Source organism: Trachemys scripta, chromosome 8 (genome assembly GCF_013100865.1).
Source record: "Trachemys scripta elegans isolate TJP31775 chromosome 8, CAS_Tse_1.0, whole genome shotgun sequence".
Classification (NCBI taxonomy): domain Eukaryota; kingdom Metazoa; phylum Chordata; order Testudines; family Emydidae; genus Trachemys; species Trachemys scripta.
The window spans coordinates 70,719,534-70,747,321 of NC_048305.1; the positions used below are offsets into that span (position 1 = coordinate 70,719,534).

Genomic DNA, 27,788 nt, shown 5'->3' on the forward strand with positions numbered 1-27,788 from the left:
GTGGGCGTGGAAGGATCTGCTGAGGCAGTCCGCCAACGTGTTCTGGACCCCTGGGAGAAAAGATGCCACCAGGTGAAAGGAGTGGGCTATGCAGAACTCCCACAGTTGAATAGCCTCCTGATAGAAGGGGGAGGAACGAGCCTCCCCTTGCTTGTTGATGTAGAACATGGCCGTGGTGTTGTCTGTGAGGACCGCCACACAATGACCATGCAGCCGCTCTTGAAAGGCTTGACAAGCTAGATGTACTGCTATCAGTTCCCATATGTTGATGTGGAGAGAGAGTTTGGACAGGGCCCACAGACCCCGTGTCTGATTGTCCCCGAGATGGGCGCACCATCCCAGGGCTGACGCATCCGTAACAAGGGACAAGGAGGGCTGAGGGGTGTGGAAGGGGACTCCTTCGCATACCGCCTCTGGGTCTAGCCACCAGTGGAGGGTGGTCAGGACCCTCTCCGGGACGGTGACCACCAGGTTCAGGCTGTCTTAACCTAGGTGATAGACCGATGCCAGCCAGGCTTGAAGTGGGCGAATCCTTAGTCAGGCATGCCTGGTGACATATGTGCAGGAAGCCATGTGTCCTAGAAGACTCAAGCACGTTCTTGCCATCGAGGTTGGGAAGGTTTGAAGGCTCCGGATGAGGCCCAACAAAGCTTGGAAACGAGCGTCCAGCAGGAGGGCTCAAGCGTGTGCAGAGTCCAGGACCGCCCCGATGAATTCTATCCTCTGAGTCGGTTCTAGCGTCGACTTCGCCACATTGAGAAGGAGGCCTAATCGACCAAACGTGTCCATGACAAACTGAATGTGGGACTGCACCTGCTCTTTGATGCGCCCTTGGATGAGCCGGTTGTCGAGATACAGGCATACCTGAATTTGTCAACGATAGAGGAAGGCTGTCACTACTGCCATACACTTGGTCAACATCCTGGGGGCGTAGAGAGGCCGAACAGAAGGACCGTAAACTGATAGTGTTTGCGGTTGACCACAAAGCGGAGGAAGCGTCTGTGTGCTTGATGGATCACTATGTGGAAACACGCATCCTTCGTGTCGAGGGCAGCGTACCAGTCTCCAGGGAAGGAATAATGGTGCCCAAAGAGACCATGCAGAACTTCAACTTTACCATGAATTTGTTGAGTCCGCCTACGTCCAGGATAGGCCGAAGCCCGCCTTTTGCCTTGGGGATTAGGAAGTAACGGGGTTAAAACCCCTGCCCCTTAGCTCCTTTGGAACCTCCTTGATCACCCCTATGGCAAGGAGCGACTGCACCTCCCGGATAAGGAGTTGCTCGTGAGAAGGGTCCCTGAAGAGGGACGGGGAGGGATGGTGGGAGGGCGGGGAGAACGAAAATTGGAGAGAGTATCCCCTTTCCACTGTGCGAAAAACCCAACGGTCTGTGCTTATGAGGGACCAGGCATGGTGGAAACGGATAAATTCCATATTGTACTGGCCGTGGTTTGAATGATCCGGATAAGTGGTAAGCCACCCTGGAAGGAGCCTCTGCGGACAAAATGTCAACCACAGGGTCCTCCACCTTGACTACCTCCTCTTCTTGCAGGTTCATATTCCGCGCCACTCTTCGCAAGAGTTCTTAGTGGGCGCGGAGGTCTTTGGGGGTGGGGGCGATATAGTGATCTCTGCCACAGCCTCATCGGGTGAAGATGAGGAGGATGCCACAGGAAGTAGAGGATCATATGGGGCCTCTTGCTGAGCTGTGTCCCTCTGGTCCGGTCCCACAACCTCAGTGTCCGGGCCGGAAGCTGGAGTTGGGGGAAGAGGAGCTGGCGCCTGTAAGGACGACGCCACCATCTCCATGCCTCCGGGAAAGGACGGCTGGCAGAGGTCTCAGGCACTCGTGGCTCGGATGGGACCGAGTGAGAAGCCCCAGAGGGAGCACCCTGGGCTTGGTGCTATGCCCAGGGTGTCCAAAAGGGCCACTGGGTGGACCCTTGAGCGAGACCCTGTTTCTGTGCCTGCCATTGATCCGCCCCTGAGCCCAGGCGGCCTCAGACCCTGACGAGTGAGAGGTGGAATGCAATGGCCACGGTGGTGCCGAGTGGGTCTGCGCTGAGTCATGTCGATGAGACGAAGTTGATCGGAACCGCAAAGATGGAGATCGGTGCCGAGATGGAGAAGAACGGTGCCGCAATGCTGGGGAGCGGTGTCTGGACCTAGATTGGTGTCGGGACCTGAACTGGTGCCTGGATCTGGACCTGGGTCTCGAGGACGATGACCGGCGTCGGGACCAGGATCTACTCCTGGATGACGACCGGCGGATGGAGCGGTGTCGAGAACGGTGCTGGTAGTCAGAGCGGTGCCATGAGTCCGACCGGTGCCGCGATGGAGAGAGGTGCCGGGACTGCGAGCGGTGCCGGAACTGTGAACGGCATCAGGAGCGGGAACAGTACAGAGAGTGGGAACGGTGCTGAGAACGGGAACGGTGCTGCACCTCAACCGACGGTGCTGGCGGGTGAATAAGAGCCGGTTTGCCCCTGGATGGTGCCACGCGGATAGGTGACGGTGCCTTGGTCTGTTGAGGGGATGCCGACACAGTCATGCAATCAGATCCCTTGCCGCTGCAAAGGTATCTGGTGTAGATGGCAACGGTACCTCAACCACGCTGTGAGGCAGGGAGACCAGTCGCACCGGACTCAACGGCTCCGTCCCCAGTGCCGGAGTCAACAGTGCCGAGGCCATCACCTGTGTCCCTAGGTGCTCTGCTGGGGGACGAGGTTCTGCAGGTGGATCCAGAAGGGGTGGACGTGGGCCAACCTTTTCCGGCTTCCAGTGCCACTTCTGGCCGGGCGAGTGAGAGCAGTGCCGGACTGCAGAAGTTGATTGCAGTGCCGGGGAACATCTGTGCCGCGGCTCTCTATCAGAGTCCGAGCGCGGTACCATTCCTGTCGCTGAAACCGGGGCGCTGTATAGCGAAGCACTCGGCACTGGGTCTTGCCGCGACGCTGGAGGCTGAGGACTAAGAGCTGTCTCAAATGAAAGTCTCACTCCTTCTTAGTCTGGGGGGTGAAAGCTCTTGCAAATCCTACACTTCTCTGCCTGGTGAGATTCCCCAGACACTTCAGGCAAGAGTCGTGGGGGTCGCTCGTTGGCGTGGGCTTGGAGCAAGATCTGCAGGGCTTAAAGCCCAGAGCTAAACCCCTTCTCCCCCATTAATACCAACTACTATACTATAACTAGAACTACAACTATTAAAATCTATAACACTATTATAACAACAAACTATTAACAAACTGTAGGGAAATGCTAGGGAGAGTGGAGAGTAGCAAAGCCAAGCTCCACAGTTCCAATGACCGTCACGGGCAGTAAGAAGGAACTGAGGGGGCGCTGGGTCGGCCGGGATATATATCCAGTGCCATGAAGGTGCCACTCCAGGGGGCTCCACAGCCGACCCACCGGGTGTTGCTAGGGTAAAAATTCTCCGATGGCCATGCACGCAGCACGCACACACCTAATTGGAATTGATATGAGCAAGCACTTGAAGAAGAAAATGTAATTCTTCTGCTCTACTCTGTGCTGATTAGGCTTCAAATGGAGTACTGTGTCCAGTTCGGGGTGCCACATTTCAGGAAAGATGTGGACAATTTTGGAGAAAATCCAGAGAAGAGCAACAAAAATGATTAAAGGTCTAGAAATCATGACCTATTAGGGAAGATTTAAAAAAATGGGTTTGTTTAGTCTGGAGAAGGGAAGACTGTATTTTTCAAATACATTAAAGGTTGTTACAAGAAGGAGGGAGAAAAATTGTTGTCCTTAACGTCTGAGGATAGGACAAGAAGCAATGGGCTTAAATTGCAGCAAGGGAGGTTTAGGTTGGACATTAGGAAAAACTTCCTAACTGTCAGGGTAGTTAAGCACTGGAATAAATTGCCATGGGAGGTTATGGAATCTCCATTGTTGGAGATTTTTAAGAGCAGGGTTAAACAAATACATGTCAGGGATGGTCTAGATCAGTGTTTCCCAAAGTTGGGACGCCGCTTGTGTAGGGAAAGCCCCTGGCGGGCAGGGCCGGTTTGTTTACCTGCCACGTCCGCAGGTTCAGCTGATCACGGCTCCCACTGGTCGTGGTTCGCCGCTCCAGGCCAATGGGGGCTGCGGGAAGCAGCAGCCGGCCCAGGCCTGACTGGCTGCTGCTTCCCGCAGCCCCCATTGGCCTGGAGCGGCGAACCGTGACCAGTGGGAGCCGCGATCGGCCGAACCTGCGGACGTGGCAGGTAAACAAACCGGCCCGGCCCGCCAGGGGCTTTCCCTACGCAAGCGGCGTCCCAACCTCGGGAAACATTGGTCTAGATAATACTTAGTCCTGCCATGACTACAGGGGACTGAACTAGATGACATCTCAAAGTCCCTTCCAGTCCTATGATTCAATAACAAATGTTATTTTGAATAACATTTCACAACTAATGAATTGTAAAAAAACCAAACTAAAAACACATCCCTGTGTGTTCAGATCAAATTGAGTGTAGTTTTCCCTTACATCGCCACTATATAATCAGGTGACATGACTTCAAATCAAATAGCCGTCACTGTTCCAATGATCTAGCTGTTGCGTATTTTGAGGAAAAATATTGTTTAGAACAATTACATCAACATGTGGAATTGGGAAAAATTCTTCCGCCATAAGAAGGACAAATGAACATTTCCTGTTTCTCATCTTTAGTACATGTTGTCTTTTCAGACAACAATAGGCTGGCATTTGTTCAATACACACTAAGAAAAACCCTGCCCCTTGAAGGCTGGGCTGACTCAGCCTCAAAATGCTGTGATCTAAATTACTGTGCGGACAGTGGACAAGGTTCAAACAACAGACACATCCATTTCTTCAACCTTTGATGTTTCTTAACCTTTGAGTGGCCTTTGTATTTAATGTTTATATTTATATGTCCATTGTTTAGGTCACTGTTTTATTCGCTGGCTTACACCTGAACAGATTAGAAAAATATTTCCATTGTTTATTACACAGAATTGTGACAAGAAAAAGAATGAGCCAGCAGTTCCTTGCAAAATACCGTTTAACACAATCCACTGCAAATCTACCAAGTTTGTTACTTATCAGACAGCACTACACTAAAACCAAATATTTAGAGAGGCAACAAGTGCTCACTTGAGGGGTAGGAATAATTTTATACTAGTTATTAAACACATATTAATTCTAGTGCAGTGTCTCACAAAAAGTACTCCTAGTCGGTGAAATGATAAAACCTTCAGATGCAGTATTCTAAGGATGCATTATTTAATTAATAATACTGTAGTAAAAGTAAATGAAAGTAGGAATTGGATATTTAAGTTAGATTCCTATTGGGTAGGTGTCATCAATATAATATGTTACAAGAAATTAAATAAAAAGATGACTAATTTTCTAATTCAGGAACAAATTCTACTCCCAGTTACACCAGAGTAAATCTGGAATAGCTATTGGCTTCAGATGATGTATTCCACATTTACATCAATATAACTGCAAGCAGAATAAATCCCTTAGTCTTTCAAGGCTTCAGAGTTACACAGTTCAAGGTTATTTCACAAATATTTAGAACAAGTATGGCATGCTGATATGTCACCCACCAACTTGATGAACTAGATGCAGAGCTAATGTTGCCTTTCTTCTGGAAACTGTATCATACATTGATTAGGGAATCCCAGACGTCATGAGCTGAGTTCTGGGAACTCATGATATTCAGCTGCATGGCTGGCTAGAACAGGTAACTTCTTTACAATTTTTTTTAAAATTCAGCCCTAAGCATTTTTTTCTTTTCAAACATTTATGGATGATTTTTTGATGCTACTGAAAGTGAGGGACAAATAAGCTTTGGCTAGAGGACGCACAGAGAGAGTGACCACCGTGCAAGCTTCTCCTCTACTAACAACTCCTATTTCCTGACCTGCAACACCCATGCTATTCTAGTCCTAGATTTTTCTCAGGAAAAGACTACCAATCATATGTTGATGGAGCAAGTCCCGCTGTTCTCTGGCACTGCTCTTTACTGAGCCCTTGGATTTGTGTGTGAAAACCTGGCAGGGATTTAATAAAGGAGCTTGCAGCTGAATGAAATCCTCCACCATTGCTATTAGTTGATCACAAGGGAACCCAAAGTCAGCATGGTTTTTGTATAAGCCATTCTGTCATGAGGAGGGGATACTGGAGCTTCATAGACAACTCCTGTCCCTACGGATCCAGAGAGTCCATTCCCCATGTATATCTCAGACTGCAATATGCAGAAAGGCTTTGCCCCCTCTCAACTCTATTCTACCTGTGTGGAGGAGCCTCCCCACCACAACTGGTTTTATATATTTCTTAGTCGTTAAGGACTAAATTCTGCCGCCCTTATTCAGCTGTGTAGTCCATTGAAATGAATGCGAGTACATATGGAATAAAGTCTTGCACAACATGAGGAAGGATAGCAGAATCTAGTCCATACCGGCGAATATCAGTAGAAAGAGTAAAGAGTTTCAAACCAAAAGAATCTTTAAAATGTGTCAACTATACACTGTTGTGAGGATTTTCAGTGTTGCCTAAGGGAGTTAGGTCTCTACTTTTTAAAATGCAGTACTTAAATTTGGCAATACAAGTAGCTTATTGCTATGATGGTGATTTGATACCCAGTATCAAGTTGAAGGTTGTTTATTTGCAAATTGTTAGCATCTAAAATCGAGCCATTGGCCACAACATCAGTCACAAACAGATCTGGTAGGAAGACAACTGACCATGTGGGGAAATTATTTTAAAGTTGTGTTTTTTTCTTTTTTGTTTGTTTTGTTTTTTTCTGGTCTAAGACTAATTTTGACATTTGGATTTGTTGAAAGGGTCTGGAAAAATCATGTTTTTTGGGTGAAGGGGGTTACTCTAAAACAGATGTCTTAAATGTACTGCATACACACTCACCTGATTAACATGTGGGGTTATCTTACAATCTTCCTTTAGTTGCTCCAAATGATTAATGAGAAAATTGCTTACACCAATAGACCGACATATACCTAACGAAAGAAAAAGGAAATAAAGTAAGGCATTGTACAGTACTATAGAAGCAGAAAAAGTGCTCTACAAAGTCTAAGTTTGGGGAGGTGGGGAACAACTTAAAAATGTAACTTCTGAGGGGACAAAATGATTATACACTAACATCTCAGTAACAGAATACTGCAGAGAGTGACAGACAAATCAATATTGAAATCCAGTTTGACAGCATTATCTGAAAGCATGGTACTATCAGAGTTCTATTACAAAAGTGTTTTATAATCTAAACACACAGGAGGCTCCCCAGTGTATAAAAACTCCAGGCTAAATTCTGGGAAAGACTAATGTAGTATAAGCAAACAACAATTGGACTTCACCAGAATGAAAGGAAGGAAATGGTGTTCTTAGCAGCTTGCCAAAACTAAAGAAAAGTGGAACATTTGTAGAAGACTAATAGGGAATGAGTAATAAAACACAAGGACACACAATCTAAACAAACTGCCCACTACTTATATTTAAGGTAGGTTGATACTATAACAAACATTTATATACAATTCAGTATAAAGTGTAAAAATCTACACTTAAAGATGAAATGTATGAAAATGTCAGGAAACACAAAGGATTGAGTAGAGTGCTGGCATTAACACTGGATTTCTTGGCTTCTGTTAGTGTACATTTTAAATATATTAACAGAATTTAAAACGAGAATTTAAAACGTGTGCGCAAATTCAGTGCTGACTGACAACCCTGGGGAGTCACATGTCCTCTTTTACCCATGGAAATGGGATGGCACACTTCCCAACACTACCCTGCAACAACCCTGACCAGTCCTGCGGGGGCCTGACCAGTACTGGGGATGGGGTGAAGGAGGGTGGGGGGATCAATCTGTGGTGTCTGTTAATACAGGATGTCAATTGCGGTGATGGTTTTTGTGATGTAGACTGGGCTAAAACCACCAGCTGCCTTTCAAACAGGTCACTGATTAGCAGGGTGGATTTGATTTAAATCAAATTGATTTAAAGCATGCTTTAAATCATACTTTAAATCACTAGTCAGGAAGACTCGATTTAATCATGGATTTCTACATAAAAGTGCATTGTTGTTGGTTGTTATAACCTTAATACGTATTCTTCACAACTCAGAGGTAGCTGTAGGTTTCATTTTTAGAAGGCACACACTACACATTTTTAAAGTGATTTATTTTGAAAATGTTTCAGATTCGTTTTACAGCTAGATCAGAAAATGAATGATTGTTTGGTTATTTCATTTACCAAAGGTAATTGAAGCAGATATTTATGAAGTCATTGGGAGGTAAACTATCTCCAATTCAACAGGTTAATCATTAATATTTGGAGGATTTTCTTCCCATGCTGTATTAGGAGGAGAACATCACCAGACAGACATTTAAATTGTTTTATTTAACTATGTCTCACCTCTATATATTAATTAATTAAATAAACAACATTTTTGCTGTTGACAAGCATGTTATCTCTGAAGACACAAATCCATAGTTTGAGAACTGCAAAACTAAGCATCTCTGATGATATCTTCTAGACTGAGCACTGAGTCCCATTGGGTAGATAGAAAGATTAACCTACATAATTTATACAGAAGTTCCTGTAACCCTATAAAATTGGGTCCCTAATCCATGACCTATTGGAACTCATTTATAAAACTTTTCTTAAACATTACATGAATATATTGTCTCATACTATAGAATTAGAATTTATAATCACTATTCCATGATGAGATCTCTTTGAGCTATAATGTATCTTAATTAAAACTATCTTTAGATTAATTTTTTTGATAAAATGCTTTTTGAGGAAAAAACTTGATTTAAATAAAAAAAAATCTGATTTTTTAAATTTAAAAAAAAAATGATTTTTATCCACCCTGCTGATTAGCCATCAGATGTTAGCACTTTCACTCGTTAGTGACCTGAGTGGATTAGAGCAGGCAACCTTAGAGCTTAAGTTTCTATGAACCTTTTACCAATCTCCTGAGCCTTCCAGTTCTTCTAATGTTTGCATTTCTCTTTTCACATTTGTGTGAATTTGGAATTTATTAAACGAACTTCTTTAACCCTTTAGGGCTAGGTCAGTAATGACTAAAAGTCATTACTATCCGTCAGCTCTTTAATGGGGTATCTGAAGTTAACTGCATCCAGTTCTTTGTAGACTGGGATTTATATAACAAAACACATCACCACAAATAGCTTCTTCACTGGTAGTTGGAGAGACCAAGGGCTGAATGTGTGGAGAGAGTTTTCCTTTCACCTCCAAGTCTGTGTGAAGGCTGTTGAAATCTCCGACATAGACAGCTGGGTGTGGCAAGATTGGTACAAAATTTTGGTTCCAGCTGACGCTTGGAGGCTTGTAAACATTCGCCAGCCAGCAACCGCCAACCTGGATGGTGTCACAGAATTCAGTAGACGTCAGCTGAATGGCATCTGCAATATCGAACTGAACGTATGTGGCTTGGCCGTGCTTCGGGTGTGCCACACAGCACAACAGGTCGAAGCTGTCAATACTGTAACGCCCAGCTTCGGCAGTTGCCATGTGTGTCTCTTGCAAGCAAATGATGTCGATAGTATGTCAATGAGCAAGAATTCCAAGTAAATCATGCTTGGCAGCCAACAAACCCTCCACATTAAGCTGTAATACGCATAGAGCTAGACCAATGACCCAGAAGTCACCAGGCTGCACATTGGGGTTGTCGGTGATGATGGTGCCTGGATTTGTTGAGCTAGTGCTTGCAGAATTCGACTCGCTGGTTGGATCATTAGCTTCCCTGACTGCTGTCAGGTACTGGTGGGTGGCGTGACGAAGACACTGATCCATTGCCTGCTAGTGAAGGTATCACGGGTCCTGCTACCTTGAGTCACAGGCTTCGCTGAACTGTTCCTCCGTGATAGGCAGTTCAGAGTCCATATGGGTGAGAAGACGAGTGCTTGGAGACAATAGAGCAATGGATTACCCCAAGGCTCTGTGCTTTCTCCAACCCTGTTCAACTTTTACATCAATGGCCTACCAACAATGGAGTCATGAAAGTTCATTTACGCAGATGGCATCTGTTGCAGTACCCAGGCCCGGACATTTCACAAGCTTGATGTCACCTTAAACCGAGACATGACAAAGTTAGCTGACTACTGTAAGACTTGACACCTCCAGCCAAGCATCATAAAAACAGTCTCCAGTTTGTTCCCTCTTCATCATGCCAGCACAACCCAAGAACTGAATGTTTATCTGAATGGTCAGAAAATGAAGCATGAAGTAGAACCGGCCTATCTAGGTGTGACCTTAGCGTGCACACTGAGTTACCATGCCCACCTGAAGAAGACAGCAGCTAAACTTAAGACGCGCAATGATCTTAGCAAACTGGCAGGTTCGTCAGGGGATGTTCGTGCTCCAACTTTGTGGATGTCAGCTCTTGCCACCTCGTATTCGGTGGCGGAGTATTGTGCACCAGTTTGGAGTTGATTGTCACACACCAAACTGGTGGATACACAGTTACATGCCGCCATGCATATCATCTCTGGCACCCTGTGTCCGACTGCACTCCCATGGCTTCCAGTTCTGAGCAATATTACTCCTCCTCATATCAGACGAGAGGTTGCCACTGGCAAGTTACTGGACAAAGTACGCGCCAACTCAAGCCTGCCGCTGCACTATGACCTGTTTAAACCACTAGCTGCACGTTTGCCATCATGTTGCCCATTATGTTCTTATCCGCCACACCAGGATGTTAGGGCGGAAACACTCTGGCGAGAGGAATGGATATCTGCTATAATCCCCAACCAGTCCCTCATCGCCGACCCCACAATTTGCCCGCCTGGTTTTTACCTGCCCCGTCGTCAGTGGTCCCTGTTGAACAGATTCTGGAGCGGGCAAGGTCTCTGTGCAGCCAGCCAGTACCGCTCGGGCCTTCTTGACAGCCCTTTGTGCATCTGCGGCGCAACACAGACAATGATGCACATTGTCGATGAAAGCCTGCTGACTAGGTTCAGTGGTGGCCTAGAAGAACTGCATCATACCACTGAAGATGCCATCGCTTGGCTAGACGACTATGCACACACTAAATAACCAACCTCGGAGTCAGGCACATTGCCGGGCTCACACTGCCATTACCCTGGATGGGCCTGCCCTGTGAATAAACAAAGGACTCCAATCACTACTTCTGTTAAGCCAGCATCTCTTCTGAGCGCTATCTTCATTTCAAAAGGAGAAAGAAAAGAAAACAAAAGCTATTCTGGTCTCTACAGAAAATACTTCATCAGGCAATTTCACACAACTGAAATTAAGGTAATTACTGACTAATGGCCTGATTTTACAGCCACTCCATGTTGGAGCTGCCATTGTCTTGACTTCAGAGGGAGTTGTGCATGTGGAACAGCCATGGAATTGACCCCCAAAGAGGTATACTTGCCACTTAGTGCACATATATAGCTCTCATTAATACTAATGGGATTCAGGGATACATTCAAGGAAGAATTTACCTTGATTTAGAATTTAAAATAAAGTTAATGGAAATGTGTGAGGAAATTTTGCTATGTAGCTATCTCATTTTACACACACACACACACACACACACAAATTGTACATTTTAAATACCAAAAAATCATAATCCACAAGCAGACTAAAAGTCTGACTGATTTTGAGTTACATGACTACAATAAATTATCCGGAATTAGTATATCCATTACTTAATTTTGTTAAAACAAATCCAGTTACATACTACTATGCTGAAATTTCGTATATCCCTGTAAACCCCTGTAAAATGGGCTATGTAGTGGAAATACTAATACTTCTTTAACCATACACAAACTCTGCAATTATGTAGCTTTTACATATTCAAGTAGGACAAGTGGATACACTGTAAAGCAGTAAAACTGTATACTTTATTTTTTCTAATATGGTTTTTGTTTTCAGCTAGACTGCTAGATAGCTCTCATTTAGAGAAATGATCATCTGCTCAAGATGTGTAATATTAATTAGGTTATGACCCACACCACAGCAGTTTGCATAATTTGTATTTAATCTGCCAGAAGGGGTCAATCCCTAGCTTTAGACCTCTGGTGACAAACAATCCTGAAGCACCAATACCAATAAATCATTATGCCAAAGAAGTCTGAAGAATATTTATAGTTTAAACACAATGGGGACACCAAAATATTATACACTATTGTTGTCTGTGAAGGATTTAAAAACCTTTATTTTGTGGTTTCTCTTTTGCAAATGAAAGCCTTTATTTGAAGCTATAGTACAACAAAACATAGTACCATAAAAGTAAAAAATGAAAAAGACTTGTGAGATCCTCTAGTTCATGCCCAGAACAAACTCCCAGGATTTTTCACTGGTGTATATTTTCAAGTGTTTGGTCCACTCCAATTTAAAATATCTCAAGCGATAAAAATTTTACAACTTCCCTTGGAAGGTTGTTCCAGTCTCTTCAACTTCACTGCTAGAGAGATTTTCCTAGATCTCGTCAAGACTCCTCAGTTTGATTAAGCTTTGCCCTTAGTTACAATTGACTAGCCCCACTGAAGTCAACAGGGTTGCACAAGTATATTTATTTACAGAATTTAACAGAATTTAACCCTTCCAGTGAAACATCTCAAGGTAGGCAACAGAGCTGGTCAAACCTTTTCTGATGGAAACCTCTGATTAAACAAAAAAGTTTGGTGGAACATATCACTTTCATGCAAATTGTTGACAGGAAATTATTGAAATGCTTCATTTCAATAAGAGCAAAATGTGTTGTTTCAATATATTCAGAAAGTTTTGTTTTAATTTTTATGTTTTATACATATAATGAAAGTCAAAACATTGACATTATTATACGGTAAATCATAACAAAAATCAAAACAATGAGGTGAAAAGAAACAATTTGATATCAAAACGAAGTTCTACTATAAAAATTAAACATTTCAAAAGGGCATTTCAATGTTTCTGAAACAAAATATTTCAGAATTTGTGCTTAGTGGTTAATTTCTAAATTGTGACTTTTTGTTCTGATTCCAAATGAAAACAAATTTCAAAATATTGGAATTTCCCATGGAATGGAAATTCCAAGTTTTGACTAGCTTGAGTAGGTAATCAGCACGGGAATCTGGCTCAGAGAAGACAGCAGTTATACCAACCCATCAATCGCTCAAATCCTGCAAAGACATATGCAATATCTTATATAAAGTTACTCACATGCTTAAGTCTTTGCAGGATCAGGTCCTAATCATGAAGGATCAGGTGGGAAATGATGGATCGAAAATCAAGGGGTGGTCAATCCATGGTCTGAGAGACCACTGGTTGGGGCTATGTGTAGCCAGAAGAGGTGGGAAGGTACCACCTCAATACAAGAAGGACAAAAGAAACTAGTGAGAAACTAAGGTGTTTGACAATTATTAATACTTTCAGTTCCTCAAAATGTTCAGAGCCAGATCATAGGCCTTACTTCCAGCTGCTATGCACTGCTCAGGCGTGTCCTAAAGGTGGAGCTGGGGATTCTGTTGGCATAGGGGAATACCCAGATAATTTTGCTGGCTCTATAGCACCTGTCCCTATGCTGGCATAATGGAAAAGTCATAGTAGAGTATGGGGAAAGGGAGTAGGGGAATGGGCAGAGCCAGAGTACATTCGGTTCCAGCCACTCCTTGCTAGTGAAAAGCAACAGAGGGTCCTGTGGCACCTTTAAGACTAACAGAAGTATTGGAGTATAAGCTTTCGTGGGTGAATGACGCGTCTGATGAAGTGGGCATTCACCCACAAAAGCTTATGCTCCAATACTTCTGTTAGTCTTAAAGGTGCCACAAGACCCTCTGTTGCTTTTTACGGATTCAGACTAACACGGCTACTCCTCTGTTCTTTGCTAGTGGAGACAGAAAGGTGGCTTAGGACTTGTCTACACTTACACACTACAACAGCACAGCTGCCCCGCTGCTGCAGCACCACTGTAGAGCTTCAGTGTAGACACTGCCCTTGCCAATGGGAGGGATTCTCCCATTGGTCAAGCAATCCAGGTCCTCAAGTGGTGGTAACTAGGTTGACGGAAATATTCTTCGGTCGACCTAGCACATCTATACAGGAACTTAAGTCCGCTTAACCACATCGGTCAGTATTGTGGACTTTTTCACACCCCTGAGTGATGTAGTTCTAGTGTTGATCAGGCGTTCGATAAATGTAGCTGAGAACTGAGGCCATATTAAACAAACAAACAAAATCCCACTTCAAATAAATGTATTTTCCAATAATTTTTTATCATTAAGGTTCAAACATTATATATCTATGTTTAATCTCAACCCATTTAAAAATGCATGGTAACGCTTTATATTGTTTAAAATAAACACGCTTCCTTCTCCATAAAACAGAATCAATGTCAGCAGTTCAGCATTCACGAACAACATCTACAGTAAAAGAGCAATGTGTGCATGCAATGGAGAGAGGGAAATATTGTCACGGACACAGATTGCAGCTGCAAGCTTCCAAAGGGCTGCTCTACAAAAACAATGAATTATAAAGGAAAAGAAGCTTTTTATATTATGGGGCCAAATCCTATGATCTTTACTCAGGCAAAATGCCCACTGATTTCAAAGGGAGTTTTATGTGATTAAGGATCAAGGAAAAAACTAAGTAAAAAATGTCGGTAAATCATGTTCCTACATGAAAATATCTGCACTGGGACCAATGATATACTCTCAGGCCTTGTTTAGACTGTGGAAAAGGTGCTTTTTTCAGCCTAGTTACCACCTTAACTTGATTGAAAATCCCACTTGAAACCAATTTAGACATTTAGCACCATGTTAGTAGTTGGAGTTAAAACCTAGGTTTTCCTGTAGTCTTCAGCTTTACCAGTTTAGCATGTGCTATAGTACAATTGCTTTGTTCTGAGTAGAGTTTTAGAAAGTGCTACTTAGGTCCAGTTATATAGCACAATCTAAACACAAACCTTTACATTGTGTTGACGAAGCCACAGAATTTATACTCCAGTAGGGGAAGGACTAGCCCACATGTTAAGCAGATTTTGGGAATCCACCAGGGACCCTGGCTCATCTACATAGAAGCTCTGTGACTCCCCACTGGTTCTGGGCTCACCTGAGTTGTTCCCCCTTCCTTGGCAACATGGCTTCAATGGCCTAACGGAAAATGTAACAATAATGCCTCTTGTACACATCATTAAAAAGTGACTAATGAATGTACAATGGAAAAATGAAAATATTTATCCCGCCTTGCAAAATGGTCATGAAATGTTATAAGAGCAGTTACAAAACATACTGCCCTTCATAATGATGACTGATGATAATGAAGAAACTAATGCTAATGAATACTTTACTCACCCATCGGGAAAAAAATTCCTTATCCCAAGCAAATGTGTGAGTAATCTTGCTAGACTATATTAGTCCCATCTGCCATGAGGCAATACATCAAGCTAACAGACTGGCTACATAATGTATCAGTATATTAAGCTTAACACACTTTTCCAGGCAGCCTAAAAAGCTGATAGTGTTTTCCTTTACTTAACAGAAAACCGTTTGAGGAAAAGCTTCTTACAAGATCAAAACTCTACAGAGTAAGATGGGCACTGTTAATCTTACCACAATAATCTATAAAAATGCTGTTTTGGCACTACAGCATTGTTTTAGTACAATAGAGTGCCTTATCTTTTTTAAACACTCCTATAGGTTTTTATCAGACCCCTGAAACCTTTTGATATATTAACTGTACAAGGTTCGATCAAAATGTTTTTGAAAGCACTTATGTAATATATTGTGACAGAACTAGATGCTACTTTTGTGGTGCCAAGTCCCCAATGTGCTTTAGCCTGTCAGAAAAGGTCAGAAGTCCACTCCATGTGGAATGGTGTCCATTCCATTATGTTGTCTCTGGCTAATGCCACAGAATAAAAACACAAATGGATTCACTTTTCACATGAGACTAACTGCAATAAGTGTGATTTTATTAAAGAAGGATACACAGGCTCAAATTCTGTGTTCCTTACTCCCATGAAGGCCCTATTGAAGTCAATGGGATTATTCACAGAAAGCACTCTGAGTTTGGTCCAAAATGGCATGCAACACAAAACTCTAGGGTATGTTTCGGGGAAGCCTCTGGTGAGTAACTCTTCCCATAGAGACAACTTTCCCTTCTGCTCCTACTTGTAGTTGTCATTCCCTTCTCCATGAAACACATTGATCACCCTATGAAAGAAACAGACATAAACACACCACCATGAAAGACATGTTCCCTCCACATTCTTTCCTGAATCTGTGCACCCTGAACACCTCAGGTGAAATGCCCAGGACCCCAACTCAGACTCAGTGAGACACCTTCCCATGAATAAAGCTCCTGGGTCTTACACCCATCTTCCCATGCATGCTCCTCTCCCTGTGAATCATAAGGAAAGACCCTTTTAACCTGATCCCCCACTGAAGAAACAGAAACTGAGGAGAAACTCCCATGTCCTGACTTCCCCTTGACACCAATGAAGTGGGAGCATCTCCCATCTGATCAAGTTCCGCCCAATCCTCATGGAAAAGTAGAAGTTATGGGGAGGTGAGGTAGAGCCTCTTCCAGTATGATTCTGCTTGTCCTCTGATAAGTAGCAATGAATCCTTTTGCAGATATTAGATCAGGGCTACACAAAACAGACATTAAAGCTACCAGATATTATCGCATTTCCATGTGGCTTCCCCAGCCCCACTTAGACAAGGATATTGCTGATTCTTGGGGTATTTGGTGAAGAGCTTGAACTGGATAGTGTACATCTGGATGAGATCATCCAGCTGCTGCTCAGCCACCAGAAGGTCATAGAGTTTCTTCTCCAGCACCTGGTACTTACTTGGGTTCCCCAAACCCTGACTGGCTGCCCAGCCACTGGAGAAATCTAGGGGATTAGGGGTGTGAGCTGTACAAAAACAGGACTCTTACACTATTTCTAACCTGGGTTTGTGTTCATCTGCAGAGTCTACACATCAGGCCAGATGCAAAAAGGACAGCCACACTTGTCCCTGATCCATTCTAGGCTCTTACAAAACCTAGTACACAGCTTGCCAAATATTATCCAGCCATGACTTGTTAATTGAAAAAAGGCCAGGCATCCCATCAGTGATTAAGCTGTGAATAGTAACTGCCTCATTTGCAACCACCTATAGCTCTAATCCATAAGACATAGGCTAGGATTGCAGTTTACCATTGCTCTTGATTAAGGGGTTAAGTCCTCTGCTGAGATGAGGGAGGTAGTAGTAGTCTATCATCAAGCCTGTCTGACCACTGGCATTCTTAAGTCTTGTTTTCCTATGGCAAGCATGGCATAATTTTGAGTGCTCAGATTCCCTCAAGATGGTCTATTCCTTGGACCACCACATACTGACCATCAATAATAACCTTCTTCAGCACTGCAGTGTAGCCCTCAATCAAAGCTGAAGTCCTAAATACTTCTGAAGAAAGAGGGGCTTTGTTTGGTGGTGGGGTGTGTGTATGTATATTTATAATATAGATTCCACAGCTAAATGAGTGTTAAGAGAATCACAGGAGGAAATCTATGTTCTGATTAGGTCTTTTATTTCAATGCATTTTGGGTCCAAACATTATCCCCATATCACCCCACCAGTACCACTACAGATTGCCTCATTGCAACTATTTCCCAATAAATTTGCAGGGTATACATCTGCATATGTTCTGAAGGTTACTTCTTTGAGAGTGTGACAGGTTTGGTCACAGAGACCCCTTTGGGACTGTCACTTGACGTGCTGGAATTACCTCTGAGCCCATTTTCCCTGCCAGCTTGGGACTCCAGAGCCCTGCCTTGTTGAGCCAGACACACTAGCCTGCGGCAACACAGCCCCAGGTCTGGTCCACGCCCCCAAAGCTGCAGATTTTAACCAAAAACTGCTCAGCAGATCGCCTATCTTCAGCACCCAGACACCCAGTTCCCAATGGGATCCAAACCCCAAATAAATCCATTTTACTCTGTATAAAGTTATACAGAGTAAACTCATAAATTGTCCGCCCTCTATAACGCTGATAGAGAGATATGCACAGCTGTTTGCTCCCCCAGGTATTAATCACTTACTCTGGATTAATTAATAAACAAAAGTGATTTTATTGAGCATAAAAAGTAGGATTTAAGTGGTTCCAAGTAATAACAGACAGAACAAAGTAAGTCACAAAGCAAAATAAAGCAAAAACATGCAAGTCTAAGCCTAATACATTAAGAAACTGATTACAGGTAAAAGCTCACTTTCAGAGATGTTTCAATAAGCTTCTTTCACAGACGAGACTCCTTCCTAGTCTGGGCCCAATCCTTTCCCCGGTATAATCCTTGTTAGTTCCAGCAGACATTTTAGGTGGAAACTAGGGGGTTTCTCATGACTTGCAGCCCCCTTTGTTCTCTTCCACCCCCTTTTATAGCTTTGGCACAAGACAGGAATCTTTTGTCTCTCTGGGTCCCCATCCCTCCTTCTAAATGAAAAAGCACCAGCTTTAAGATGGATTCCAGTATCAGGTGACATGTTCACATGTCCTGTGAGACCCCAGCCTCCATTCTTCCAGGGCTGGCCCGCACGTACCCAGGAAGGTTTGCAAGTAAACAGAGCCATTTACAGGTCATTGATTCTGAAGCACCCTTAATGGCTTCCACTTAATATGTTTACATTAGTAATACAAGTTTAAATCTTCTTCTCCTAACTCCAGACATAGAAATAATAAATGCAAACAAATGGGATGAAAACACGCAGTAGATCATAAGCTTTGTAATGAGACCTTACAAGAGACCTTTTGCATAAAGCATATTCCAGTTACATCATATTCACACTCACAAGCATATTTCCATAAACATTATGGAATGCAACGTCACAGAGAGGAAGGATGAGCTTTTGGTTAAAGTACAGTAACTCCTCACTTAACGTTGTAGTTATATTCCTGAAAAATGCTACTTCAAGCGAAATGATGTTAAACGAATCCAATTTCCCAATAAGAATTAATGTAAATGGGGGGAGGGTGTTAGGTTCCAGGGAAATTTTTTTCGCCAGACAAAAGACTATATATATATATATATATATATACACACACAAACACACACACACACACAGTATAAGGAGTTACTGTACTATGTTGGGACTCAGATCCAAGGTGAACTCTTGGCTCTGCCATATACTGCCTAGGGTGACCTAGGCAAGTTACTTCATCTCTCTGGGTCAGCACCTCAGCTGGTATAAGTTGGTGTAACTGAAATGATGTCAATGGAACAATACTGAGTTACACCAGTTGAGGATTTGGCCCTCTGTCCTTCAGTTCCCCATCTGTAAAATGGGGATGATAATACTTCCTTTCTCCCAACTTTTGTTTGTTTTGTTTAGTTAGATAAAGTTCTTCAGAGCAGGGACTTTCTCTTTCTCTGTGTTTGTTCAGTGATTAGTACTATGGGGCTCCAATTTTGGGTGCGAACCTCTAGATACTACTGTAATACAAATGATAAATTATAATAATCCTTCATGTAGGTTTACTGTAAGTGAGCTCAATAAAAAAAAATCATTTAACATTTGTCAGAAAGGGGATTCACATGAAAGTGTACATAAACAGGATATTGCAATAAATCATTAAACAGAGAGGGCTAAGGGCTCATTTTTGCATTTAGAATTCACCTTAAAAACCACACTCTAGATTCATACTACAATGAGCCATATATATATTATGTCAGTTGCTTATTTTGTTCACATTGCAGTTTATTAAAGGCAAATTTCCAATCATTAACTGTAAAAAAATGTGGTTGTTATATTGTCTTTCCTGTATATCACCATCCTGTTGTCTTATCTGATCAACAGGGTGTGGTGCAGTCGACATCCTCCCAAACCACGTACCTTTGGAGGTCATGTGAAATCTGTGATCATGTTTGACTGGGTTGGTGTTACAAAAAAAGGAGTACCATATTCTTTATCTGCCTCTGCAAAGAAAGCAATGCTAATCTTAATGTGAAAAAGCCCCTGTGCTATCACCAGTCAGTCACTTGCTTTTAATGACTAAAGCTGCAAGGTGAACACACATACACACTTTATATAGATACACACACACACACACACACACACACACATTATATGGGAGTGTATGCATGCATATCAACATCCATCCACTTTTAGGACAGAAATTGTTTAGCTTTTGGGAATGGTCAGAGTTTTTTAGGCTCTGGCAATAAAAATGTAGATATAGGATTAGAAGAGATGCGCTGTCCTCACTACCTGCATTTTGTTTTGCCTACACTACACAAAATGTTTACTCAGCTTGTTGCTGTACCTTTGAAAACTGACAGACATAGGAAGGAAAGGTGCCGGCTGTACTGATCTATGCACACAGAAATAAAAGGCAAGTTATCCAGTAAGTATTAAAGATTTCCACCCTCAATTAGGCGAAACATTACTATTGTCTCCAAGGATACAGAGACCCTGACCTCCACTATGGGCAGCTAGGTCTAAACAACCTCTGCTAGTCTATGAGGTTGTCTTGGAGATAAAGTATGGGGAGCAGATGAGAATTTAAAAAATAAAATTCCAGGGTCCTGCTCCTCTTTAAAAATGCACTTGTCTTTTGTTCATATTGCAGTTTATTAAAGGCTAATTTCCAATCATTGTATTAAACACACCTATGAAGCTGAGTTTATAATCAAGGCAGTAATGGAACAGCAGCTGTCCCTGCTGTTAACACCATATTACTGAGTATTTAACAATGTCCATCTTCAAGTGCTGTCCTGCTGATGCTATCAGGGACAGCCCATGCTACCAGCACTCACATGTCTGTACACATGCACACTCAAGAAATTTTCTGGTCAATAGTTGAAAGACCCTGCTCGTTCTACAAAAGATACCCCTTCTCCATCTCCCCCTTACTTCTGCGCTGCCTTCAGAGTTGGGTCGCCGGAGAGCAGTAGCTGTTGGCCCAGCTCTGAAGGCAGCTCCATGCTAGCAGCAATGCAGAAGTAAGGGTGGCAATACCATACCATGCCACCCTTATTTCTGTGCTGCTGCCTTCAGAACTGGGCGGCCAGAGAATGGCACCAGCCGACCAAGCACGTGCTTGGGGCAGCACCTTGTAAGGGGCGGCCAATCTTGGGGTGGCGGGGCAGCGCTCGGGGTTTATTTTTTGTTTGTTTTGTTTCGGTGGGGCGGCGCTTGGGGGTATTTTATTTTTGTTCGGCGGGGCAGCGCTCAGGGGTTTCTTTTGTTGTTGTTTTTGGTTCAGTGGGGCGGCGCTCGGGGGGGGTTGTTTTTGGTTCGGCGCTGGGTTTTTTTGTTTGTTTTTGGTTCGGCGGAGCGGCGCTGGGTTTTTTTGTTTGGTTGGTTTTGGTTCAGCGGGGCAGTGCTGGTTTTTTTTTGTTTTGGTTTGGTTTCGGCGGGGTGGCGCTCGTGGGGGTTGTTTTTGGTTCGGAGGGGCGGCGCTGGGAGGGTGTTGTTATGGCGGGGCGTTTTGCTTGGGGCGGCAAAAAAGTCAGAGCCGGCCCTGGAGGGCCCAGCTCAGCAGGCAGCAGCACAGAAGTAAGGGTGGCGATACTATACCACGCCATCCTTACTTGTGCGCTGCTGCTGGGGGTGGCTCTGCCTTCAGAATTGGGATCCCGGCCAGCAGCTGCTGCTCTCCAGCTGCCCAGCTCTGAAGGCAATGCTGCCATCAGCTCTGCATTTTAATTTAATTTTAAATGAAGCTTCTTAAATATTTTAAAAACCTTATTTACTTTACATACAACAATAGTTTAGTTCTATATTATAGACTTATTGAAAGAGACCTTCTAAAAACGTTAAAATGTATTACTGGCACGTGAAACCTTAAATTAGAGTGAATAAATGAAGACTCGGCACACCACTTCTGAAAGGTTGCCAACCCCTGCTCTACACTAACCTTGAGACCCCCCCCCCCCACAACTCCTTTTTGGGTCAGTACCCCTACAATTACAACACCATGAAATTTCAGATTTAAATAGCTGAAATCATGAAATTTATTATTTTTAAAATCCTGTGCCCATGAAACTGACCAAAATGAACCGTGAATCTGGTAGGGCCCTATACATGAGCAATTCATGAAGTAAGAATGGTTAGATACAACATCCCCATCTGCCACCAAACAGATCCTCCAATAGCAACTCTGCCAACACTCAAGGGAATGTTTGACTCAATAAACGTATCTCTGAGTGTGCTCTAAAGGCAGCCAAACCAGCATTCTGTTGAATCAAAGAAGATAATTCCACAACTCGGAATGCTCAGACACCAGCCCACAAAAATTCAAATCATAGGACTGACACTAAGAGAACCCTAGTTGAAATCAGCTGTTGCAACAGGGAACTGGGAAATCCAGTCTCTCTAAACAGAGACCTCACTGTTGAATAATTATGATTTTTTTTAAAGTACCGTTCTTTTGGAATGCAGTGTCAGTGATCCCTTGAATAAGCAGAGTCTCACCAGACTGGGGCTCAGAAGATCTGGGATCTATTCCCAACTCCAGGGCCGGCTCTAGGCACCAGCAAAGCAAGCAGATGCTTGGGGCGGCAAATTTGCAGTGGCGCAAGAATCCAGCATGGGAGCTGAGAACCAACAGGGAGCCCTGGGAGCTGTAGTTCCTTGGTTAGCTCGCTGCCTATAGAGCCAGCCCTGGAGCAGGGAAAGAACTACATTTCCCAGCATTCCCTCGGCTGCAATTAACAGGAAAGGAAGGGGGAAGGAGTGTAGAAAACTGAAACCTCATGCTGCAGCTTGCGGTAAATGGTAGGAACAGAGCCAGCTCTAGGTATTTTGCCGCCCCCCCACCTCAGCCCTGGGCTCCCCCCGCACCTCTGTGTTGCCCCAGCACTGGACTCTCCCCTGCCCACACCCCCTGCTGCCCCAGCTCTGGCCCCCACCTGCACCCTCCCTGCTGCCCCAGCCCTGGGTTCCCCCCCACCCACATCCCCTGCCGCCCCAGCCCTAGTCTCTCCCACCACACACACACACCTCCTGCCATCCCAGTCCTGGGCCAAAATTTTGCTTGGGGCAGCAAAAAACCTAGAGCCGGCCCTGCCCAACGTTTCCATGTATTTCTTATGTGACCACTGGCAAGTCACTTAATATTTTTGTGCCTTAGTTTTCCCATCTATAAAATGGAGATAATACTACTGTCACTTCAGAATGAAAAGTGCTACATAAAATCCTAAGTATTGTGATTATTATCATTTAGCTTAAAATTTTACTTCAAAGTGTAAGGCCATATTTTCAAATGCAATACCTAAGACACCCCCCTCCCCGAAATTTTGTGCCTGCAGTCACTTTTTACTAACAAATACCTGATTGCACAAATTTCAGGAATTTACAGATGCAATTTAGCCATCTGCCTTTAGGACTGTGACCTCAATATAATGCTCTTTTCAAATTAAGAATAGTGTATCAAAAAGTACTCGCCCTGTATCTCTGAAATAGCTGCAAACAAATTAGTACATCACAGCAGCTTAGCAAATAAATAAAGATATCCTATCTCCTAGAACTGGAAGGGACAGGTCATCGAGTCCAGCCCCCTGCCTTCACTAGCAGGACCAAGTACTGATTTTCCCCCAGATCCCTAAGTGGCCCCCTCAAAGATTGAACTCACAACCCTGGGGTTAGCAGGCCAATGCTCAAACCACTGAGCTATCCCTCCTCAGATAACAGATACACACAGCAAAAATGCTATGTTCTCAGGCAGAATACCACATAAAGAAACTACTTTTAAAAACTGTCTTGATTTAAAAATATTGGATCAGATCTTCCTTTAGTGTAAATCTGTATAGCAACATGACCTGTTGTGATGGGATGTATGAATCACACATTGGAACTGAAGGAGTTAAGGGGCAGTTCTGGGCCCAGGAGATATTTATCTTGGGAGATCCTGAGTAAGGATATAGAGTCTTGGTTGTAGGGGAAAAGGTCTGCAAGCAGCAGCTACCCTAGGCCCTAGAGGAGGGACTATCCTTTTTCTAGGACTAGGGAACCCTTCACTCTAATTTCTGGTGGATCATCTGAGAGGTTTTTGACTTCACCCTGGTTTGGGAAAGTAAGTGGGAGGAAGTGGCTGAGAGAGGCACCCCATAAGCACTCTGGGGTGTTTGCTACCACTGCCTCTCATGGTGCCTTGAGTCAGAGCCCAATAGAGAGGGAGGGTTTGGGCTTTCCTACCAACCACCCTCTCATGAAGGGGGCACAAAAAGACAGTTACCTTTTCCGTAACTGGTGTTCTTCGAGATGTGTTGCTCATGTCTATTCCACAATAGGTGTGCGTGCTCGCTACGTGCACCGGTGCCAGAAGTTTTTCCCCTAGCAGTACCTGTAGGGGGAAGCACCCCCTGCAACTCCTAGAGTGGCGCCTGCCTGGCACGGTATAAGGGGAGCTGCGTGCTCCCCCCACCCTCAGTTCCTGCTTGCCAGACAACTCTGACAGAGGGGAAGGAGGGTGGGATGTGGAATAGACATGAGCAACACATCTCGAAGAACACCAGTTACAGAAAAGGTAACTGTCTTTTCTTCTTCGAGTGATTGCTCATGTGTATTCTACAATAGGTGATTCCAAGCTATATCTGTTGGAGATGGGTAGGAGTTCACAAGTTCCCAGGATGGAGGACAGCCCTGCCAAACCCGGCATCATCCCTGGTCTGAGGGACGATCGCATAATGCAAGGTGAAAGTGTGAACCGAAGACCACGTGGCGGCCCTACAAATGTCCTGGATGGGGACGTGGGCCATGAAGTCAGCCGACGAGGCCTACGCCTGAGTCGAGTGTGCCCTCACAATGGGCGACGGGGGAACACCCGCCAGTTCATAACAGGAATGGATGCACGAAGTGATCCAACTGGATAGCCTCTGAGTGGAAATTGGCTGGCCACTCGCGTGCTCAGCCGAGGCGACGAACAGTTGCGAGGACTTTCTGAACGGCTTAATTCGCTCATGGTAGAAAGCCAGAGCCCACCTCGCATCGAGTGTGTGGAGACCGCTCATGAGACTTGCGGCAGAGGACCGGTAGAAAAATGTCCTGACCCATGTGGTAGGTGGAGACCACCTTCGGGAGGAATGCAGGATGTGGGTGGAGCTGGACCTTGTCCTTATGAGAGACCATGTACGGCGGCTCAGAGGTCAGGGCCCTGAGCTCCAAGACTCGCCTGGCCAACGTGATCGCAACCAGGAAGGCCACCTTCCATGAGAGGTGAGACCAGGAGCACGTGGCCAGTGGTTCAAATGGGGGCCCCGTGAGACGAGCCAACACCAGGTTTAGGTCTCACTGTAGGACTGGGGGGGTCTAGAATACGGAAAAAGATGGTCCAAACCCTTAAGGAACTGGCCAGTCATAGCATGGGAAAATACCATGTGCCCTTGCACTGGCGGAGGGAAAGCCGATATGGCTGCCAGGTGCACCCTGACCGACGAAGGCGGCAGGCCCGGGGTCCTCAGGTGGAGGAGGTAATCAAGGATAAGCTGGATTGGGGCAGTCACCGGGAAAAATCGGGACCGCTTCGCCAAATAAGCGCAGTGAGTGGAGGGATGTCTACTTTTGAGGAGGATGCGCTGAACCTGGTCCGAGCACGTCTGTTCCTCTCCACCTAATCACTGAGCAGCCACTCCATGAGGTGAAGAGCCGCTAGGTGGGGTGGAGGAGGCGGCCCTGGTCCTGAGAGAGCAGGTTTGGACACAGCAGCAACGGCCACGGCGGAACTACCGCCAGGTCCGTGAGGGTCCTATACCAATACTGCCTGGGCCATTCCGGGGCAATGAGGAGGACCCGGGCCTTGTCCAACTTTATCTTCTCCAGGACCCTGCTGATTAGGGAGAATGGGGGAAAGGCGTAGAGAAGACAGCCTGACCAGAACAGGAGAAAGGCATTGGAGATAGCGCCCTCCCCAGACCCCCCCGGAGCAGAACTGGGGGCATCGCTGGTTCTGCCGAGTCGTGAAGAGGTCCACCTGGGGAGTTCCCCACCTTCGGAACTGCCGGTGGGCCACTTCCGGGTGGAGGGACCACTTGTGTTGCGAGGAAAAGTCCCTGCTCAAGCGATCCGCCCTCTCGTTCCGGGCGCCCGGTAGGTGGAAGGCCGTCAGGTGGATGTCGTGGGCTATACATAAGTCCCACAGCCTGAGGGCTTCGTGGCAGAGGATCAGGCCCCGCCATGCCTGTTGATATAGAACATCAAGGCCATGTTGTCCATGAGGAACCTGACTACCTTGCCCTCTAGGAGCAAGTGGAAGGCCATACACGCTAGCTGCACCGCCCTGAGCTCCTTGATGTTTATATGTAGGGCCGACCACAGACCTTGGGTCTGAAAGTTCCCCACGTGGGCCCCCAACCAAGGTCCAAAGCATCGGACACGACTCCAACGATGGGGCCCTGTCCCTGAATGGGACCCCTTGGAGCATGTTGTTTAGGGAGGACCACAACCATAGGGAGGCAATCACAGAGTCCAGCATGGTGAGGACCTTGTCCATCCTGTCCGTGGCCTGGGAGAACTTCGAGGCCAGCCAGAGTTGGAGGGGGCTCATCCTGAGTCTGGCGTGATGGACCATGTACATGTACGCCAACATGTGACCCAAGAGTTGCAGGCAAACCCTGGCTGTTGTCGTCGGGAACCTTGTGACTGAGTCTATGAGACCTTTCAGAGTCTCGAATCTGTCTGGCGGAAAAGAGGCCCTGGCCGATTCTGCATCCAGGCGCGCCCCGATAAACTGCGTTGGATCGGGACTAACGTGGACTTGGTGTTGTTTATCAACAGGCCCAAGGCGGTGCACATGGACAGGAGGAGTGCCACGTGATCCCTCACCTGCGACCAGGAGGTGCCCTTGACAAGCCAATCATCCAGATAGGGGAATATCTGGACCCCCCACCGTCTGAGGTAGGCTGCTACCACCGACATGCATTTTGTAAACACCCTGGGGGCAGAGGACAGACCAAATGGAAGGACCGTGAATTGGTAATGATTCTGTCCCACCACGAAATGGAGGAAGCGTCTGTGCCCCTTGAATATGTGGATGTGGAAGTATGTGTCCTGTAGTTCCAGGGAGGGGATGATGGAGACCAGGGAGACCATGCAGAACTTGAGCTTCACCACGTTCTGGTTCAGACCTCGGAGGTCCAGGATGGGCCTGAGCCCCCCTTTAGCCTTTGGGAAAACGAAATAACAGGAGTAATACCCCTTGCCCATGAACTCCTTGGGCACCGCCTCTATCGCTCCTAGTCCTAGGAGCCGCCCCACCTCCTGCTCGAGCAGAGCTTCATGCGAGAGGTCCCCCAAGAAGAACGGGGGCGGAGAGTGGTTGGGCGGGAAGGAAGTAAACTGGAAGGTGTAACCCCGGAAAATGGTGTTAAGGACCCATCGGTCCGAGGTTAGCCGTGACCTTTCTGGGAGGAAAGCACACAACCGGTTGGAGAAGGGAAGCTTTATTGGGGATGGACCCCTGATGAAGACTGGCGCGGTGACCCCGAGTGTCCCGTCAAAAACGCCTTTTCCCCGCCTGCTTGCCCTTGGATGACCTAGGCTGGGGGGCAGGCTGAGATTGCCTCTGAGGGCATCTCTTATAGTCCCGCTGCTTCTTATGGGAGGCCTCGTACTTCAGGAGGGCGGCCTGGGCGGGAGTCTGCTGCGGCTTGAAATTAGGTTTTGCTGGAGCCAGGACTTAGAGGCCCAGAGTCTGGAGGGTGGTGCAGGAATCTTTCATACCATGCAGACTTGTATCTGTTTCCTCTGTAAACAGAGCTTTCTCATCAAACGGGAGATCCTGCATGGAAGACTCTGCTTCACTGGACAGCCCAGAGAGTAGGAGCCACGACGCCTATCTCATGGATACCATGGAGGCCATTGATCGTGCTGCCGTGT

General features: G+C 45.4%; 1 protein-coding gene across 6 annotated transcripts in view; it reads right to left on the bottom strand.

The window, feature by feature from the left end:
- LOC117881426 (uncharacterized oxidoreductase ZK1290.5-like) overlaps positions 1-27,788 on the bottom strand; it is an 81,124-nt gene that overhangs the window by 15,422 nt on the left and 37,914 nt on the right. For all 6 annotated transcript variants that reach the window (XR_004646784.1, XM_034778679.1, XM_034778683.1 and 3 more), the window contains one exon: positions 6,890-6,981. Coding sequence is in view for 5 of the 6 variants with exons in the window: in XM_034778679.1 (XP_034634570.1) it covers positions 6,890-6,981 (92 nt within the window). In the remaining variant the exon portion in view is untranslated. The remainder of the gene's footprint in view (positions 1-6,889; positions 6,982-27,788) is intronic.